The 21,087-nt window shown below is 41.5% G+C and overlaps 2 protein-coding genes across 3 annotated transcripts in view; one reads left to right on the top strand and one right to left on the bottom strand.

Annotated features, from left to right (window-relative positions):
* Nucleotides 1-7,870, top strand: part of TPD52L1 (TPD52 like 1) — a 49,238-nt gene extending 41,368 nt beyond the window's left edge. For both annotated transcript variants that reach the window (XM_058020128.1, XM_058020127.1), the window contains 3 exons: nt 2,110-2,148; nt 3,803-3,863; nt 6,066-7,870. In XM_058020128.1, coding sequence (XP_057876111.1) covers nt 2,110-2,148; nt 3,803-3,863; nt 6,066-6,197 — 232 coding nt within the window. In that variant the 3' untranslated portion in view covers nt 6,198-7,870. The remainder of the gene's footprint in view (nt 1-2,109; nt 2,149-3,802; nt 3,864-6,065) is intronic.
* Nucleotides 7,871-9,700: 1,830 nt separating this feature from the next.
* On the bottom strand, nt 9,701-19,506 carry HDDC2 (HD domain containing 2). The gene is made up of 7 exons (XM_058021499.1): nt 19,418-19,506; nt 18,826-19,194; nt 18,138-18,259; nt 17,149-17,251; nt 14,856-14,924; nt 11,033-11,171; nt 9,701-9,848 (listed from the first exon to the last, which is right to left on the bottom strand). Exons 2-7 carry the CDS (start codon nt 19,012-19,014, stop codon nt 9,754-9,756), a joined length of 717 nt encoding a protein of 238 aa, XP_057877482.1. The 5' UTR covers nt 19,015-19,194; nt 19,418-19,506; the 3' UTR covers nt 9,701-9,753.
* Between the last annotated feature and the right edge of the window lie 1,581 nt (nt 19,507-21,087).

The following is a 21,087-nucleotide window of genomic DNA, read 5'->3' as shown; positions in this document are numbered from 1 at the left end:
GAAGATGATAAAGGAGTTCTTTAGAGTTTGAGTTTATTAATTCTGTAAAGCACTTGAATATATGATTTAAAAAAAAAAAGTTAGAAAACAATTTTATGTGTTCTCAAAGATTCTCTGAGTAGTCTGGCTTTAGGTCAGATCACCCTGAGGAGCGGCTGAACAGCCCTGAAGGCCTTGCACTCCCTCTGGCCTTCAGTGTATTTTCAGTGCACTGAAAAGCTCAAGAGTATTTCTCCCATTCAGCTAAGTTATCCTAACAAGGACTCTAATTAATGAGTAAATTACAAAGTACAGCATAGATTGACCTTCTAAATTCACTCTGACATGAAACTAAAATGTAATAAGTGACAGATTCCTCTGTCATGAAAGATCCCTGTTCTCTGCAATGATCACTATCACAATCATGCATGTCTTCAAAGAAAGCTTAATATTTTAGGCTTGTACTAAAAGAAGATTTTTGCACTGTTTCTATAACCTGCATTATTACCTCTTTAGAGAAATTAAAATATGAACTCAAAAAATAAGCATTTAATATTTTGATTGTCTGTCATGTGCCATCTCTTAGCTGTGTGAATTTAATCTTCTGGTTTAAACCTTTATATTTGGAATGTTTTGCTATTAAAAGAGGAGCAGTCTATGCTGAAATACTTCCAAACTCTATTTTTGCCTATTTGTTGTGGGTTGCAAAATTAAAATGGCAAGGATGCTTGTTTAATTTAATGAGGACTCTTAAGATTTGCTGCACTTGTGAAATGTTTGGGCTAATCTTTCATAAGTCTTAAAAATTATGTGAAAAATTGAACATGAAACATTAGCATTGTCTGCTGTCAGTTCTTGTCTATCTGATCTTAGAAGAAGCCTTAAAATATATACAACAGCAAACAGTTTGTATTACAGCTCACTATTCCACCTGCTTGCCAAATATCTCTTCCCTCCCTTCCCCACCCCCATTTGTGAATCTTTAATCTCTAAAAGCAAATCTGTATGTAGACTCAGTGCTGCTCTGATTTTGTGTCGTTTATAACAAACACGTGTGCTGTTTGTATGAGAGCTTTCATTTTTTAATGCTATAATCATGCTTTGCTTGCAGCCAAGTGCTGGTGATGCTTACAGTAAAGCTCTCCCTGTTCTCAGTCAGACCAGGCTGCAGCTGTCAGTCAACACTGAAAGTAGCAATGCAGGGGTTTTTGGAAAAAGACACACTCTTGCATCACACACTTTACCTAAACTGCTCAGATCTTAATGTCCTTATGGGAAGTTCTTAAGCTTCAAGTAAAGATTCTTATTTTCGACCAGGCATGATGTTTCCCAGCAGCAGGGAACAGGTGATGCTGTGGGAACAGAGTTGGTGTCTCAAATGGGCGAATTTGGCTCATGTAAGTCAAGCAGTCAGTGTGGGTGGCATCTAGAGGTCTAAAGGTGTGCAGCATGATTTGGAGATCTTTGAGTGATGCAGAGGCACCATCCTCTGCTTACAACTTTCCAATACTCCTGCTGCTGGGAAGTCTGAGGAGGGAAGTGTCAAAAAGAGAGCTGGATGAGAGCTGTGGAAAATAGTTCCATACCTTTGGTAAAGTTGAGGAGTGAAAGAGGAAGAGAAATGTCCTGGAGAGGTGCAGATATGTGAGAGTGCTGCCTCTCTGGCTGAAGAAACCTCTTTACCTGTTTAGGTAAGCAGCTGTGCAGGAACCTTTTGAGATTAGTAGTCAGCTGAACCAGCTCTGCTGGTGTGCACAAACCTGGGGTGTATCCCTCCTGCGCAACACAGAGCTCGTCCTCTGTCACTGCGGGACATGGAGGTGGCTCTCTGTGCCCTTTCACGTGTCTCTGTAGATAGCCAGGGTCTGCACCATTTAAATGGATTTTGCCAGGAACTGTTTTGCATCATTCTTTTGAGCCCCACTGCTGGTCAGTTGACATGAGAATGTGGCAGTAAGATCTTTAGTGCTGAGAGTTTGACAAGCCCCTGCCATCAGGAGAGGAAGAGTACCAGCTGTCTTGACTATATGTATATGTACATTTAAAGCTAAGTTAAAAAAATACATTATAATCATATTGGAAATGAGATTTTACAGCATTTTTTTCTTATGTTTTTCTTTCATACCACAGCTATTCTATTCGCCATTCCATAAGCATGCCTGCAATGAGGTAATGTGCTACCCACATTCTATTTGCTATGGTGATGTTCAACAGAGTAATGAGGGGGGATTTGCATACTTTGATCCTGATCCTGCAGTTTTTAGTTGGATGAAAAGTCTCACTTCAATCAATTAATGTTATTCATGTAGATGAGTGCTGCAGGACAGGCTAGCTGTGGTTTTGTTGTTTTTTTTTTTTTTTTCATTTTAATTGTATTAACTGCTTAATCTGTTCTACAAGCCTTTGAGTAAATGAAGCAGTTCTGAGATGTATTTGGGTAGCTGATTGTTATCAGGTTTGTATTACTGAATCTGAAATTCAGTTGTTTTGCTGTCTCTAGAACATCATCCAAAGCCCATTAACGTCAGAGATGCTTTCCACTCCAATAGAATTTGGATCATGCTCCTATGGAGGGATTTTACATGAGTGCTTTCATATTTTAATGGCTATAATCACACTTTACTTGGCTGCAGCCAAATATTGACGTCTGTTCAAGTAAAGCTCTGACTGTTTTCAATAAAATTAGTATCCAGCTTTCTTTTTACTCCCTTGGCCTGTAAATACATGACTGTCCCTACTCTGTGCCAAGCATGCATGAAAAACAAACTCACAACTCACATCACAATGATGGATGCTAATTCATTCAACTTCAGCAGGTGGGTAGTTTAAGGCAGCATTCACCAATGTGACCTATGGATCACATGTAAGTTGTAAAACTGAGTTTCTTTCTCCTTTTGACTTTTTTGCCCTATGAAAAAATCTGTCAAATAATAACAGAAACTAAATTTGCATTATTGTTTCAACTGGCTTCTGTTTGTCCTTCCCTTAAATTGGGGTCATTTTAAATCAGCCTGATGAGGGATATGATATAAATGTATTTGCAGAGCGAGGAACTGTGCTGGACAACAGGGCCTGAGCTTCAGAGTATTCACTAATAATGAAACACAATGTATGTTTTAAATGAGCTCTCAGGTGCCAAGCAAGGAGCAGAGAACAAGAAGGTCCTCTTCACCCACAGCAGACTTGTCCAAGTCTGCACTATGTTGGGTGAAGGCAGAGGAAAGCTTAGCTTAGTCAGAAAGGCACCTTAGGAACACAGTCTCTCTCTAAAGTCTTTGTCTTTGAAAACAGCAGTGACAAAATCACAGGGAAGGGTGGGGGGGCAGGGCAGGATTCCTCAATGACATTTGGGACCCCTTCCCATGTGGTTCTAATCTCCTTCCTGACCTTAGGACATTAAACTTGGCATCTTTTTAATAGTGTAGGTTATGAACTTGCTCATCAGCTGAAAAGAATGTTTCTTTCTTTACAGCAACAATACAAATGGATAAAGCCATAGAAAAGCAGCATTACAGGCAGCATTGTCTGGCTGTTCTTCTGAGAACATGACAAGTGTATCATAGAGTAGGCAGGCCAGTTATCATTTGGTTTCAATTACTATGCAGGTTCTACTTTTGAAAATTTGTAGCTAAAAAGTACTCATCCGATTACCATAATTGGATTTGACTGACAGAGCACAAGTGAGTGTTCATAGCCTTGTGCTGCCAGCCAGCCTTCATTCTGTGCTGGCAGTGTTGCCTGGCAAGAACTGATCAAATTGTGGAATTATCCCATGATGTTGGCAACTGACTCTTTTTCCTCCCTTCAACTTTTTTTCTCCTAGGAATTCTCCAACTTTCAAATCGTTTGAGGAGAAGGTTGAAACCACTGTCACAAGCCTTAAGGTAAATGTTAGGGGCAGAGTTTGCATTCCTGTGTGTGTTAAAGTGTGACAGCTTAGTTGTCCTTATCATTTGTACAGGAGACTGATTTAGTTTGTTGTTCCATCAAGAATGTAATTGAGCACTAATGGAAAACGAAGGCAATATGCAAAGAAATTGTTTTCCTTTGCTTTGTTGCTAAGCAATTATTTCTGATGCCTGCCAAAGTAAGCAAGTGGTCTCAGAAATGCCAAAAATAGTGATGGTAAGGAGTGTCTGTTCCCAGTCATCTCAATGTGTCATTCAGAAATAGAAAAAGGTAATTCAAACTGCACAGCTCTGAAGACCATTCCGCTCACAGTGATCTGCTTGAGAAGCCTGATCTTATTTTGTTGATGAAGCAAAGGTGTTCTAGAGGAGAGTATTTGTCATGCCTGTTGTGTTCAGAGTGCTCTTAGATCATCCTTTAAGAAATCTGTAATTAAGCAGGACAATACAGTAAGTTCTGAGTCTGAAATAATCCTCCATATCTCATGAAACCTTAATTGTCTGTCTTTATTGACAAAGTCACATTTTCTTAAATATTTTCTTTCTGTATTTTTTCTTTTTATTTTTCTTTTGCCTTTTCTTTTTCTTTTCTTTCCTCATGCCAGTGTGGAAGGGTAGCTGGAGTCATGGATCTAGGGTGCCACCAGGGTAGACTGCAGACAAGTAGGAATGTTTCAGCATTGCTCCTCCTTTTTCCTACCTCTGTTCCAAGGCTTCCAAGATTAGAAAGACCCGGGAACGGGGGAGAAATCATGGAGTTACCCTTCAATTCTAGGGTTTTGTTGTGGTCTCAAAAAGTGAAGAACTACCCAGAGAGGCTCCTGAAAAAAAAGAACAGCAGTAGTGTTATCATCTTTCCAACTCCTGTATCAGCTACAAATCTTCAGTGATCCTACAGTGTTCTACAGTTTGCCAAAACTGATGTTCAGGTTTCATAACATTTAGAAGTCAAATTTCAAATTAGATTTTATTTTCTCTTGGAGTCTGGACTTTGGGTTGTACCTTTCTTGGGAGAGTATACTCGTTCATTGTCCCCTGGAAATCAAAGAGGACAAGGATGCCTCATTTTGCTGAAAATCTGAACTCTGATGAATTAAATGTTTTATTGGACTTTCAAGCTAGGTAAGCTGCTGTGCTAGCTAAAGAAACAGGATTACGTAGGATTAACCCTTTGGAAACTTAGAACACAAGGTTCATTTAATTAAAATAATCTTCCTAAGCATTCAGTGGCTGAGAGGTGGAAAAAAATGTCAGCTTGTCTTTGAGTTCTGCTGCAATTCTAGGATGGAGTAAAAGGGTTTGCCCTATTTTCAGGTTTGAATCAACTTGGAGCAGATATATCAGTAAGCGGAGCCACAAAAGAATGCTTTCTTACCAAGACAACCTAGTTACAACAGCTTTGTCTCTTCATCACTTAGTTTTGATAATTTCCAAATCTTTAGATACAGCTCTATCTTTGTTAGAGAACTTCTTTTTCAAAGATTTAGTCTTACTGATTTTTATTTTTAATACTTATTACAAATTCAGTGACCTGAAGCATTCTGGAAGTAGATGGGCAAGCACATTGGATATGTTTGATCAATGTACTTTGGTAACTCTTCTCTGCCTTCTCCCATGAAAATGCCACTGGCAGTTTTATATTGCAGTGTCTAGGCAGCTACAAGTGCCTGAAGGGATTTAGGTCCTTTGGTTACTACATTCCTTCTGCTGTCCAAAATCCCAGCGTGGTTTATGAATTTTGCAAGCAGCTGTGTTGCTATAGCTGGCATGTGGGCCACTCAGCAAATGAACCAGTTCATTTTAGTATCCATCTCTTTTCCAGCCTGCATAGAATTGGAAAAAAAGCAGTGAAACCAATGTGAGTTACTCAGGTAAACAACCTCAATGGGTTTACTGCTAGGGTCTAGGATCCTGCCTGGGACCTACTTAGGGACTGACTCCTTTAAGCATATGAGACATACCACTGTCCAATCTTATGATGGCAGCCTAGTTTAGAAATTGTGGAGTAAAGAAGTTGCTTTATTTGACTGGTTTTATAGCTGTTGTTCTAAGGAACCATCCCTACGCATTCTCTGCCTGAACAGTTCCCTGCTCTCCTTGGCCATGGGGTGGATTGGAAAATGGGATTTGCTTCAGTGTGGGCAGAGGATCTTGATGTTCTCTGTTTGCTTATTTCAGACCAAGGTTGGTGGGACAAGCCACACGGGAGGCAGTTTTGAAGAAGTTCTCAGCTCTACAGCCCATGCTAGTGCTCAGAGCTCCCTTGCTGGTACCCGGCTTCCTGAAAGTGAAGAAGAGCTTCAGTGTTAAACAGCAGGCCCTCCTGAGCCCCACATGCCTCTCTTCAGAGACTTGCCCAGACAATGGTTTTCAGCTCTCCCTCACCACACAACTTGCCCAACAAGGTTTTGTCAGCTTTGGAAAATTGCCATCCTGGCCTTGTGTTGGAGAAATGTTTCCTCTCCCTGTTTCTATTTTAGATGGGCCGTTTTATCACCAGGTACTTTGTACATCATCAAAACCACACACAAGTCATTGGCTATAATGCACTAAATTCTGTGTTAAGTGGCTAAATAGTTTTCAGTTACGTGTGACTTCCCTCTAACAATCTCCCAGTCTCTGTTTCTTATTTATATTGGTTTACCTTTTTTTCTATCTGTTGGTTTCTGGCTTCCCTCTCAGTGCCACATCAGACAGATGGACCTAGAGCTGTGCAAAGCATTCAGCTGCCAGCAGTAGCCCATACACCAGCTGTCTACCATCCATACCAGGTGCCCTTTGCTCAGGAGTGAGTGTCTGTACATCATCTATTTCCTAACAGAATTAAAATCACTTACTGTCACAAAAAGCTGTTTCTCCTTCGGTGGTACGGTCTGGCATTGTCCTACATCCATTGGGCAGCAGAGTTAAGGAGAGCAGGAAGAGACACCTGGTTATTCATACAGAAACAACCTATCACAGCTGCTGATTTCAGGTAATCATTCTGGCCGGAAAGGTTTCAGTTTCAAAATGTGCACCATTGCTTGCTCTCTTTGGTTTGGTAAGACTTGGCAGTGAACTTAATTAGAAAACCAAGTGGAGTGGAGGGAACCTCTAATATTTCTGCCTCTGTACCTTCCCCTCAAAACCAAGGGAAAATATGTTTATGAGCTTCTGTCAAGATACAGCCTTAAGTGAATGAATACAAACCAAACATTTGGCTTCAGACGTGCCATAGGTTAGAGAGCCCATGCCTTCAGAGCTGCTAGCGTAGATCCCATCACCTGACAATGAACAGAATGAATAAAAACTTCACTTTTGGTGTCAAATTTTGCTGTGCTTCGCTCCAGGATGTTAGTTCCACCAACCGCATTATCCCTGCTCAGTCACCAAGAGCCAGACGTCTCTCAGCTTTCATTCAGCATGTTTTCTGAGCTGCAGTCTTTTCACGTTTTCTAAGGAAAGAGCAGCACATTTGTGACACTATCTTGCTGTGTAGTGAGCACGTGTCAGTCCGCATGTTGCGTTGCTCAGCTCACCACACACTGAGGTGGGCACAGTTATCAGTAAACAGGATGGAAAGGAGCCTGGCTACTTTGAGAATGGATGCGTTTTTTGAGCATACGCCAAAGCTTTAAATCAGTGTTAGTGAGTTTGAAATTACAGACTGCTTAAAATTTTGTGAGAAAATGTGGCTTTAAGTGATTTTTGTTTTTTTCTTGTGTAGCTTTTGTTAGTTTTTACAAAGTTGAAAGTCCTTTTGTAATGTTCTACTGGATATAGGCTAACTTTGGACATTTATATCACATGCCTCTTTAGTGTGATTTTTAGCATGGAAGCAAACCTAATTGTTTTTCTAGCATTCTTGTGACAATTTTCTAGCTTATTTTACGTGGTTTTGTGCATAAATGTGAATTTATTTAAAATGGAAGATACTGACAACTTAGTTTGTGTAAATGAAGTTCTTGATATTCTTATTAAAAATAAATTTCTCTTTTACCCTTTGTGATGTTTTAATTCTGTTTACCAGTAGTACTGAGCAATCTAGCGGAAGGTGTCCCTGCCACTGGCAAGGGAGCTGGAACTTGATCTCTAAGGTCCTTTCCAATTCAAACCACTCTGTGATTACTGTGCATGGGGTTCCACGCTGTTCCCTCGGTCCCCTGCAGAATGGGGAAGCCTCCTGCTATGCCACACAAATGGACTGTTCCTGCTTAGGGTAGTGTTTGTGCTGGGTGTGTTTCTACCAAACATCCCTTCAAGCCACTTTGCTGGTTTGTCAAGAATGTTCTCAATTCTGCCTTTCCATGTATCTGTAGCTTTCTCAGCATTCAACGCAAACTAACGGGCACTGTGATTTGTGTGCATCTACGTGGAATAAAAATGCTGACAAAAGCTCAGTGGGCCCCACTCCATCCCCCTCTGCAGTATGGCAATCTGTTGCCAAGAACCACTAATCAGCTCAGCAAAGCGCAACCTGTTCTTCCAGGCTTGCCACAGGGCATGACTGCTGCCCCAGGGCGTTCCTGAGCAGAGCAGGCACCTCGCATCTCCTCTGAACCAGACCAATTCACTCTGCAGATTCTGAGCTCTGTGCCAGCCATTGAGGCAAGAAGCTCCCAGCAACCCTGCACAGCACTCTGTGCTCCAGGAAAGGCACCAGCCACAGAACACTTGGGGAGCTTCAGTCAGGCCCCTGAGGTTTGTGTCAAGAAGGCATTTCCTGAGTCATGGTGCCTGACAATGGGTGTTCAAATACACTACCTACCTTTAAAGGATATGACAACTGAATTTAGTTTTATTATTTATTAGTTTTATTAGCTGCTTCATTGGACATGAGGTGGAAGACAGGGAAGAGAACTCCAAGTCTCTACCAGGTAAGTTTTACCGGTGCAAATTTTGCTTATTTGGCAATCATGGCATTGTCCTAATCTCCAGCTGCACGCAATTCAGCAGTTGGGTGTGCAGACACTGGCCTCATTATGGCATTTACCACCACTGCAGCTTTACTTCACAATCACTCTGTACTTCTACATTAGTGTCTACTTCTGCCAAAAACTCATTTATGGCAGAACTGCTACCAGCGTGCCACAGCCTGGAGAAGGGAGCCAGCTCCACATGGATGCACAGACTTCTGCATTAGATTGCACAAACTCCAAGGGTCCCTCCCAACCTCAGGTATTCTGTGATTATTAATTACCTGTGAAGGAGTCTGTAAAACTGCCAGTCTGGGGTGAGGGGGAGTGAGGAATATAGACATGGAAATACTGGCGCCATTCCCTGATACAACACACGAACAGGGGAAAAGTTGTATGAAACAAAGTAGATACTGAGAAAATATAATTAATGAGATTACCAGTTTTAGGCACCATCATTTAAGGCTGATGCGCTCCAAAGAAATCTCATCTCTAAGCTCAGTCAAGAGCTTCTACAGACACATGCTCATTAGTCTCGTTTCTGTGTAGCACTGAGTGGATATTAACCCATTTTGAAGGTACTTAAATCCATACATACTTAGAAATTCACAGAACAAGACCACTTGCCCCACACAGTGCATTACATGACCAGATTAGATTGCAATCAACTAATTTTTAAATGTACATGGACTTCCCCAGTGGAGAATCTCTTTGTAACTGAGATTGCATGAATCAGAGGCTGATTAAAAAGAAGGAGAACCCCAGATACACTAATTCTTTGTTCCCTGACACAGCCTCTGATCTGGAAGGCAACTACATTACCTGCTCCCCTCTAAGTGGTCCTGGGATTCTCAGCAGTGAATGCACAGGAAAAAAAATCTGCTAGCAGAAATAGTGATGTTAGAAGACAAAAAATAATGACCAGAATATAAACCAAAGTATTTATTATGGCTACAGCATTTAGGAACACCTCAGGAATGTGGATGAGACGTGGCAGCTATTCTTTTTTTCCTTTCTATGTAAATCAGAGATACAAGCTGGAGTATTTCTGGGTGAACAAACTTCCCTGCAAAACAAAAGAAAGGGAAGGTTAATGAAAAATGCTCTCATTTTGCCACATGTGAAAGGCTGGAATTGGAACAATAGCAGAGATGTCACTTTAGGCTCAGAATAAATGTCAAATTATTCTTTTAAGAAAGTGAATGCTCCCAGTTCAATCCAACTATGGAGTAATTGTAGCTACACCTCTTCTTCACAAAAAGCTTGTATTTTGTGCTCTATTAAGACATTTAAGAGCTGAAAAAGGGATGCACCCTGACCAAGATAATCTATACTATGTATCGTGCTACAGGAAACCACTCCAGTTCCAGGTGCGCTTCGGGTACATGCTGCAGGCTCTACTCACACACCAGCCCAATTCAATTGTTAAATTCTGGTAGGAGAGCAAAGACATCTGTTAGAAAATAGAGCATTATCAGCTTCGTTCACGTTGTCCTTTTTTCTCCTTTGCTATCAAAGTCTTACAGAGGGATTATTACTTCCCTGGGGAATCACCAAAGTATAAATGGGACTTGTCAGGGACTCTGTTGGGTGACTGCTGGTTCTCCTATCCCTAGAGTTTATCTATCTTTAGTTTTTTTCCCAGGACAGGATGAGTTACTTACAGTCCTCTTCTGGTGTTCAACTATCTTGCCAAAATGATAAAGATTATTATTTTACCTATCTCTGCTTTAAACTACCAGTATATTCTGCAAAGGATGAAAAGCAGTGGATAGAATAAAAAGTAACACAGCTGGAACTTAATAATTTCTCTGAGGTGGTTCTCACAGGAACCTTGGGCTGGTCACTCAGCTCACTTAGGGATAACAAATCCTACTTCACTGATTCCTGAAACACTGACAGAGTACCAACAAACTGCTCTCAGAGCATGGCTGAACACTGAAGACTCCTTTATGAAGACTGATGTTTCAGGGAGATCCTTACACAAATGCAAGTGTAATGAAAGCTGAGCCTCTCTCTAAGGTGAAAAGTGATGTAAAAGAATTTGGCATAAACTAAATTCAGGTTTAATACCTACAGATAAATGTCAGGTATGTTCACAATGCATCAAGTTTCTCCAGGAATATTAGGGGACTTGAGCAATGAGCAAAATAACTAGTTCTCACTTGCTCTGAATGTCTGTCAGGAAAAAAAAAGGGAATTATATATTTCATTTATGAAAGAGGAAGAAAAAAAGCCCAAATGTCTTACCAGCAGTTGAATCAAAAAAATCCTGCAGTCTGCCAGGTGTCTTTTCCAACTCTTCATACTCAAATGCTTGCAGTATCATCTCACACTGATCCAACTGCTTTACAAACTTGGCCTCTGCAGTAGACTGGTTTTCATATTCCTGAAAAGATTCGCAGTTGTAAGAAAATAATTCTGTTACTCTGAAACAGAACACTAAAATCTCTTTATATATCTAGAACTTTCTTCACTAGTACAAGGCAATCCAGAAATATTCAGCACAATTACATCTTCCTCTTTGTTTTTACAAACACACAGTGGTCAGCAAAACACTTAAAATACGCGCCAATTTTATATTAAATGCAGTGGGATGTAAAATACAACCTTTTGCATAATATAAAACTCAAAACACCAATTGTTTTGGGTGAATCAAGGATGATATGGAGGCAACTCTGCATGACACACAAGTTAAAAAATAGGTTTGATTTAACTGTATTTTACGTCAAAAAATAATTTCAGGCCTGGCTAAGGCTATTAATTACCACAGTGTGTGCTATGCACTGTCACCACCTATTTTTAAGACCTATTTTGCACTTTTCTCACCACTTACTGTTTCTATATGGAGTTGTTCTTTATATTTCTCCTGACATTCCTGCCTAATCTTTTTGCTCTAATCTGTCTGAGCTGCTTATGTCCTTATGTCTCTCCTAGGAGATAGGGAGTGGTTAAGGGGTTTCCTCCCCTTCAGAATTCAAGTCCTTTAATCTCTCTGCTATCTTTTCCCTCTCTACAGTCATCATCAATATGTATTTATGAGTGATTCAAATTTCTACTCAACTTGAACAATTTTGCTGTCATTTGCTTCCAGTGATGGCTGCAGACAGGTTTGGCATTTCTCTTCTCCAAATCTACTGCATTTTATGAGATGCCTCATGAGTAGGTTGTCCTGACTCTCCTGATTTCCAAAACCAAAGGAGAAAGGGCTTTTCTTCTGTGCAGGTTACCTTGATGCCATTGGCAGGTCTGACCCAATTCATCATCCCCACCACCATTAATCACATCAAAGTGCACACTGGGACCATCTAAGCTCCCAGATCCACAGCACCTGTGGATCACAGCACTTCCACAGAGCAGCATGAGTGCAGGAAGAGGTTTGCCTTTTGACCACAGAACCTGGCAATCCTTTCTGCATCTTATGATAACAACTGTGGTGTGAGTGTCATTCACTGTGGAAAGACACTGGCTTTGTAATTCCAGCACACTGATGCTCAGTGTGACAGTCATTTCCTTGTCTTGCATACTATTTGTAGCCTGTTCTTAGGCTTATTACTTTACCTTTGAAGTCAGAAATCCAGACTTCAATAGCCATAATTGATTGGTTTACTATTCTATATAGATTTCAATGGTACTTTGAATTTTCAGTTACATCTTCATCATTATTTGAATAATAAATTTCATTTCAGTGTTTTTATCTTGTTTTTCTCTTTTCAACCTGAGCTTTGCCTCATTTTTAAATTCTTTAAGTACTACTAATTTTCTTAAACCTATTTATTTCTATTCTGTTTTTTATCATCTCTTTGCGGGGGGGGGAGGGTCCCTCAAAGACAACAAACTCTTGGCAGCGTTACAAAGAAGAACTTCAAGAAAAGAAGAAGTAGGGCTGTTCACCTGTAAAAGTCAGTTTCACCTCCAACAATCAGGTGGGAGTATCAATCTGCTGCCAACCTCCGTGCTATACACCCGATGTTATTCACACCTCAGCTCACACTGTCCTCAGGAAACATCAGCTATTACATGTGCAACTGTGCACAGTGCTGAAACAAACGCCTACTGTTTCCTCCCCACAGGTGGCTAAGACTCTGAAATAACAGTGTACTTTGGAAAAACCCTAACTGTACTTTGGAAAAACATTCCAGCACCACAGGCCATCTTTTAAAAATCATTCCCGTGCTTTTGCACTTGAGAATAAAAAGCAGGACAGAGCTGAAACGTGCTGACTCATTTACTTTACTGTTTTTTCAAATATATTTGGGATTAAGTTATAAAGTGAAGATATGTCTGAAGCATCTTTGTGCTGCCTCTCCCCTACATGACACTCGCCAGGTACCCACCAAGACCACCCAAAGCAGCAGTCCTTGTAAAGCTAAAAGCGAAGAGAGACAGAGACAAGGGCAGGGCAGAGCAGGAAGGATTTCTTCACTTGCTAAGAGTGTGAAGAAATCTTGTATTGCTCAGCACTGTTCAGCTCTGGGCCATGACCACCTTCACTCACCAAAACAAAAAATCATAGGGAAATGTCTCTGGCTAGCTGAGATAAGAACAGCACACCAGGTTATCAGAGGCTTATTTTCTTTATTTGTTTTTTTTTTCTTCTTAAAGAACAACTAGTTGTTCCACTTAACACTAGAGGGACTACATGTGAATAGTGGACTTCTAGGGTACCCTCTCTGCCAGGTGGGTTGCACTCATGCTAATGAATTGCAGACACAGTGCCAATAAATAATCCTGAAGGTAAAAACAAAGACCAAACGATCAAAAGTGTGCACATATTAAATAATGGTTAATGAGAATGATGAAAAGCTAACATGCTAAAGAACTGACTCCATACTGAACAAGCTCTTACAATGTCACTGGAAAAGACTGAGACCAACAAAGAAAAACACCCAATTACACAGAACTAACCGTATCTATCAAAACCTCATTTTCCTCAATTGTAACAGTTTCTCAAGGGAGAAGGAACCAGTACTCCATAAAAAAATACACACATATTATTTCCTGTATCTGATGATATTGGTTAACCCCCTTTACCTTAAAATATAGCTCTGAGTGTCCATTCCCACTGCCTGTTCAACCAAAAAACTACCCAACTACAACAGGGGAAAAACACCAAAAACAACCCTAAACCTAAAAGAAAACCACAAACAGGGTGTTGTAGCAAAAGGCAGAAACTGGATGCCAGTATTTGGAATTTAAATTCCCTCTAAGTAGAAAAGATTGTGAATGTAAGATGCAGATTCCGAGCATATAGTCCAAGAAACACAGAATGCTTGGACAAGAGGTTGTGGATTCAAATTCCTCCATGTGAGGTATGTCAGGAGGAGATAAAGCACAGTAATTATAAACTTGAATTGTGTGGAAATAATCTAATCATCCCTCATTTGCAAGTATAAGAGATCTTATCAATTAACAGCATGGGTTTGCATAAAAATGGTTAAATCACCTTCAAACACAAAAGATACTATCTAATACAAACTTTTAAAGAATCCAAGACCAGAAATCTCCGGAGTTTGTAGAAAAGTGAATTTTTTTGGGTCACATTTAAGTTGTTTAAACATTAGTTTACTTAATAATTTTAAGTTACTACTAAGTATCTTGGTCTAATGGACTTTATTAGAAAGAAATGAAAGCCACAGATATTACTTGCATAAAAAGCAGAAGATAAACCACAGCACCATCACCCACCATTATTTTTTTCCTGTATTAAAAGCTGCATATGGCAGCACAAATGCAAGTGATAATGTAATAAAAATAATATATAATTTATATTCATAGGGCTGGTTGTAGAGGACAAACCTTTCCTTTAGCTGTACAAACCAAGCCCTGGACAAGCTGATCGGGAACTCAGAGGCTAGGGGCAGAAGATGGAAATTTCATCAAAGTCCAGGCCTTCTGTTTGAAAATGATCCAAAATTGACATTGACTCATACTGTTAGGCTTTATCTTCTAAGCAAATAAATCTCACTTTCTTGAGGTCAAAATAAGAGATGGCACAATTTCACAGGTAAATGGGAAGAAGGGAATGGGTCACCCTGAATTTTAACATAGGATTAAAAGAATGCAAACTTACTTCCCAGAGTTCATAGATTTCTTTTCTGAGGTCCTCTGATAGAAGGTGGGTCAGCTGTTGCATAGCTGTCTGAAAAAAAGAAGCCATTTCCATTTATGTATTTTCTGAGCAACATTTGTATCATTAAATTTTCTGAATAATTATCTACATGTTACCAAGCTAGCAGAAACACCCACTACACAGCAAATTCCTGTATTGTTTTGGCATGGCAATGTTTGGCTACAGCTCTGGCCAAGAGCAAGGTGGTAGCATCTCTGGGATAACATATTTAATGGGAGGGGAAAGCCCTGTGCAACTTCACCCAGGAGGAGTGAGAAGTGAGGAAGAACTCTGCAGATACCAGGGTTAGAGAAGAAGGAGAGGGAAAAGGTGCTTTAGATGCCACAGCAGATTCCCCTGCAGCCTGTGAGGAAGATCGTGTGAGGCAGCCGTGTCCCTGCAGCCCTACAGAGGAGCAGAGATCCACCTGCAGCCCCTGGAGGACCATGGTGGAGCCAAAATCCACCTGGGGCCCATGGAGGATTCGGAGCAGGGGGATACTCAAGGGAAGCTGTGACCCTGTAGGAAGCTTGCACTGGAGGAGGCTCCCGGCAGAACTTGTGACCCCAGAAATTGTTCTGCATGTTCTTTGTGCTCCCCAGTTGATCAGTCTCATTTCTGTGCCATCTCTACTGTTTGGTCAGTAACATGAAGGGCTGCTTCTAAAACAACCAACATCACAAGCAAGACAAAGGCTTCATGCCATGATTGTTTCTCCACTTCATATACAGGATATAGTGCCACAATATGGTTCCAAATTGCTTGCCACCACTGAAGCATCAAGGTCTCATTCCTTCTCACCTCTTTCCAGCTCTGGAACTCACCAGATTTCAAGGTTAGGTGGCTAAAATGACTTACCTGACAAAAAGCCCTACTCCAAACAACAACCTCTCTCCTCCAAAAAAACCCCAAAACTTCTTTTATTAATCAGGTTCATTTTCTGCTGCCTTAGTGCTGGCGAGACTCACTGGTTAAAGTTACTGCACAAGCAGCAAACTCTGGAGCCAGCTCAATGTTGGCTGTAGAGCAAGCAGAAGAAAGGAGAACTCTGCAGTGGAAGCAGAGTATTGATAACTCACCTCAAGCCACCGCCTGAAGTGGCTACCCATGGTCTATTTTTACAACAAAGTATTTCAGAGTCATCCCAAATATTTAATGCTTTACTCTTCTTCTCACAAAATCCTCACCGACTGAAATGGGAGCAGAAGAAGCTGCAAATACTTAAGAAAATTTCTTAAACGTACCTAGGCATCAAAATCTCTTTTCTTGCCTAAATTCAAATGAGACTAAAGTTGAAGGCTGATCCTCAGTGACACAACAACCTTTAGAGGCTTCCAGTAAAGAGGTTTTCTCTGTCCAGTGTTTTGAAGCTCTTTGAAGAGTGTAACAAACACTCCAGTGATTATTCATCATCCATAAAAGGGGGCCCCTTTTATGCTTATCTGGTTAAAACTAGGGGCTGGGGGCCATGACTAACTCTAGGAGTAAGTTCTTTGCTAAGAAAGTGGAAATTAAAGATCTAAGGTGCATTTAGCATCCTTGAAGTACTATCTTTACTGACTGTAATTTTGGTGTTTCTTTTTTTAATATACTTCCTTGTGTGTTCTTACACTGAATGAAAAAAAGCCTCTAAGGAGTTTTCTGAGGCATGACATTGCCCTCTAGCTGTGGCTACAGAAATACTTTACATTTTCTTCAAATAATGCCACATACCAGAAACAACAACCCAGCAGTTTGGATAAGTGCAAGGTCAGCAATAAAGTGACTCCAGGCACGCTCACTCAAAGAATCACAACAGTAACAGAAGAGACACCTGCATCTGAGGTTCTGTGCAGGTTTAAATGAATTCTCTGTCAACCTCATGATCTGGCACCACACACAAGGTCTGACATGAACTGTCATCCATCCTACTCAGTGCACCTACTCCCTGCTCCTCACCTCTTGGGAAGGAGGCTGAACATGACTCATTCAGGCTTACCAAAACTGCAGCTAGTTCAGGAATAAACAAAGGTAGAAACAAAGACCAAATTATCAAAAGGTCCAAGGTGAAGATTACTTCCAAGATTCTTCCATAACCTTGTACTTGGTCATGTTACAGGTACAAAAATCTCAATGAGCTGCAAACTCTACTTGGTTGTGGCAGGCTTGTCCAATGCCAATGACAGTGACTGCTTGGGGTGTTCCTTCATCACCACCAGAACACAAAAACACACAGAATGCTCTGCAGCTGCGGCTTCACACCTTATGTTCATACCTCTTCTCTCCTGTGTTTCTCCTCTTTTGGGATATTATCTGCAGGAGCAATATCTCCAACAATGCATTCAGCCATATCATGAACCAAAGCTAACCGTATGCATCTGACAAGAAGGAGGGACAGAATAATTAGTTTTTCAGCATTTTAAGTTGAAAACTTATCCATAAGGCTAAAAGACTGCAGAATTTATCCCCCTTCATATACTCTAAAGGTTGGTTCGAGCCTTTCTTAAACTTTATATAACATTTTTCACGTTTTTGTGAAGGGAATTATTTTCCACCTTGACATGATTCTGATTTTTGATTTCTAGTTTCTACTGCTTGTAAATGTAGATTGAAGTATAAATACACTGTGTACCAGAGCATAATATTCAAAAGTAATGTACTTAGCCTTAGTATACTTGACTTTTGGAGATGTTGTGGTAATTAACTACATTATACACTTCACATTATTCCTGCAACTGGTAGAAGGTAATCTGATTGGAGCAATCCCAAATTCAGCATATAATCTGTCACTCACAGCTCTGCAGCTATGCCAGTCTGCAGCAGAATAGTCAAAAAAGCCTTCATGTTAGCTCTTAGAGCATTCTCTGCTATCCTAGAGGCTTTCTGTGGCTCCTTACTGCTGCGGAGTGCTCCTCCAGTCTGTCAAAATCGACATAGTCTAACACAGCTGTTTGTTGCTTGACATTGTTTTTTAACAAGGGTCTTCAGCCTGTTTATTTACTACTTGAAAGAAGACCAGCTTTGAGCCTCTGCACTAAGGACTTGCCTCAACACTCACAGTTAAGCAATAAAGTTTTTACCCCTTTCAAACGACCAGGTAAACAGGACCCTGTCCAAAGGATAGAGGGAAAAGAGGGGAAAGGATTTCAAATTCCTTCAGTGTGATTTAAAAGCTCTTACATGGGACGACAGCTTCTTTAGCCTTTTGTTTGCAGCTCTCCCACAACATTAACATATGGTCGTGATAAGGAGAGGCAGTCTCACCTGTCCTTGTTAAGGTTTTTGTCTTCAGTCACCAAAGCCATCATCGCCATCCTGTACATGTGGTCGGAGACGCTCTCTGGCTTTGCCACGTTCCTGTACACCCATCCCGTGCGCGGTACTCTCTGCTCGTGTCACAGAATCACAGAATCAGTCAGGCTGGAAAAGGCCGCAGACATCATCGAGCCCAACTAAGCCAAAAGGCTAAGAGACTGCAGAATTTATCCCCCTTCGTATACTCTAAAGGCTGGTTGCAGCCTTTCTTAAACTTTATATAACATTTTCCACTTTTTTGTTAAGAGAATTATTGGGCGGATACGACCGTATCAATGGCACTGTAAAGGTTAAACCCCTCGGTTTTGCAGGCCGTCGTTTCAGAGACACCAGCAGAAAATCCGCCCCACCACGGCCTCCACGCTCCGGAGAGCTCTGATGCTCGCAGCGAACGCCTGCCCCAAGGCCCAGCCCGGCCCACCAAGGCTGTCCCCGGCCAGGAGCTCGGCCCAGCCGGGACACGGCGGCACCCACGAGTCCCGGCCGCAGCCGCGGCTCGGCCGGGCCTGCTGCGCTGGCACAACGCGGGCCGTAGCTCCGGCTCACGGCGGCCTCCGCCAGCCCCGGCCCCGGGGCACTGCCGAGGGAATCCGGCCCCGGCCCCAGCCCCCGCGCCTGGCCCTTGCCCTGCGCCCACCTTGAGCTGCCCCAGCAGCCGCAGGAAGGGCAGCAGCCCGACCCCGCCGCCCGCCGCCATCGGCCGCCGGCAGCACGGGCTCGACCGCGGCTCCTCCTCCTCCTCCTGCCAGGACGCGTCCGCAGCGGGGCCCGGGCGCAGGCGTGTGGGGGAACCCCGTCCCCCAAGCTCCGGCTGCTCGGGGTTCATTCACTACAAAAAAGAACGACACGGGCTGCGACTGCAAAAGAAGCCGGGCTGCTCACGGGCATGAGTGGATCGGGAAAGGGAAGGTGGCAGGCGTGTCCTGTCCTCTCTTCCGCTGAGGTCCAGCAGGGAGGAGGAGGGAAAGGCAGGAATAGCTCTGTCAAAACGGAGCATCTCGGTGACCTTTGCCGTGATTAAAAAAAAAAAAAAAAAAAAAAAAAAAAAAAAAAAAAAAAAATTAAAAAAAAAGAGAAAAAAAGGAGCAGCGCAAACTCATTTCTTGTTTCGAGAAGAATGAATAGTTATCAATAATAGTCATGCTGATAAGTTTTAAATTATTCTGTGGGCTCTTGCTGCAAGCACATCCGTCACTTTTATGAGTTGAATAGATAACACGGCGGCTTACCTGACAATTGGTAGATTTTCAAAATACATTGCATTTCTTTACTACTTTTATCTTTTCAGCTGAAATAGCGGATAGTGGTTTGAACGTGGTGATGATGCAGTCTGTTTCAGGAAAGAACATCTGCAGTTTTGCCAGCTATCAACAGATGGCAGAGTATTTTACTTTAGTTTGTGTAAATATTTAAACGCCTAAATTAATAATAAAGCCCAGACAACATTTTAGTGACCATTTCAAGGCTGTTTTCCCACAATCAAAAACAATAAGGGTCAGGAAAGTTATCCCCTTTACACCTGTGTACACAATCATAGATGCCTTGGGTGTCGCAGTACAGCTTTTCTGGTAGAAATGAATCACACACCTGTTGCAGATTTGTCTTGACAGCTCTTGAAACCATCCATAATAAGAATTTCATGCTTTGTCCTGGGCTGTCTGCCTTCTATGTGAGTAATTTGTTTCATAATGTCCTCTTTGGAACTCCTTTAGAATGAACACCTGAGCGATAACCACGAGGCTGGACTCACAGGCATTTGCCTCAGTGTAATTTTTGTAATATTTGTCAATTTTGTAGCATTTATATGTACATAATTCCTCTGCATGCACTTTATATGCTGGTTTTGCATATTGCTTATTGACACTGGTTTTCCACCCAGTCGTTCTTCGACACTACTCATATATATAGTTTATGTGCTTTTCCAAGTACCTATCAAATGCATCTCATGTAGTGTTAAATGGATGGACTCTCAGTAGGCTGGAGGACCCTGGCATAGTACAACTATTAGCTCTGTCAGGATTTTACTCTTCAGTAAGTAGCCTGAAAACAGAAACAAATCAGCTCCATGCAATTTTAAGCAGCTTTTTTATGTAATTCAGAAACTTCAGCAAGGATTAGCAAAGTCTCCCTACAGGATATTAAGGTAGTGCTAAGGCTTAAGTCTCAATCTTTCATCAGTCTCAGCTGGCTTTCTTCTCCATCTTTTTGCCAGAACAGATGGCTATTTCAAAAAAGAAATCCCGAATAAGCTGGTTACCGCAGAGTAATTATGATTTATAAGCTGGAGATGGCGCTCTCTGCCCACAGATTTCCGCTTCAACCGCAGTTGCTGCTACCCAATGCCAGACTGAAATTGTGCTTCCATTTCTTTAAGAAATAGCTCTGGGGGAGAGGAGTTGCTTTGCACACTTGGTGCAGTAATGTGAAAATCATCTCCCCAAATGCCAGGTGGCTGGGAGGAGACCCGGTAATTACTCCTATGGTGGATCATAATCAGTTTGGGGTTTATATAATGCAGCACCAATGATAACTCACTGGGTTTTGAAAACCCTTATGTGTTTTGCCAGCATGGTCACAGTAAACCTTGTATTGGCAAAATATCTTCAGGAAAAGTAATTAATTGATGGGATTAATTCAGTACCATCTGGGAGGGAAAAAAAAGAAAAGAAAATGTTGTGTAGTTCAGTGGACAGGCAAAATGATTGTGTATCACAGATCCATCAGGAAGGAATAGCAGCCTTGATGCCCTTCCTAATAGCCACACAATTGATGAGCACCTGCCAGACACTATAAATGGTCATTTTAGTTCTCCAGACTATAATATCTTCCTTTGTCTGAGGCAATCTTAGCAACTGTATAGTTAGCTTGTGAAAATCTGTTGCAAGAAGTCTTCATTAAA

The sequence above is a fragment of the Melospiza georgiana genome, chromosome 3 (genome assembly GCF_028018845.1).
Source record: "Melospiza georgiana isolate bMelGeo1 chromosome 3, bMelGeo1.pri, whole genome shotgun sequence".
In the NCBI taxonomy this organism is placed as follows: Eukaryota; Metazoa; Chordata; class Aves; order Passeriformes; family Passerellidae; genus Melospiza; species Melospiza georgiana.
The sequence above is the reverse complement of the archived record's forward strand: the minus strand, read 5'-3'. Positions and strand labels throughout refer to the sequence as shown.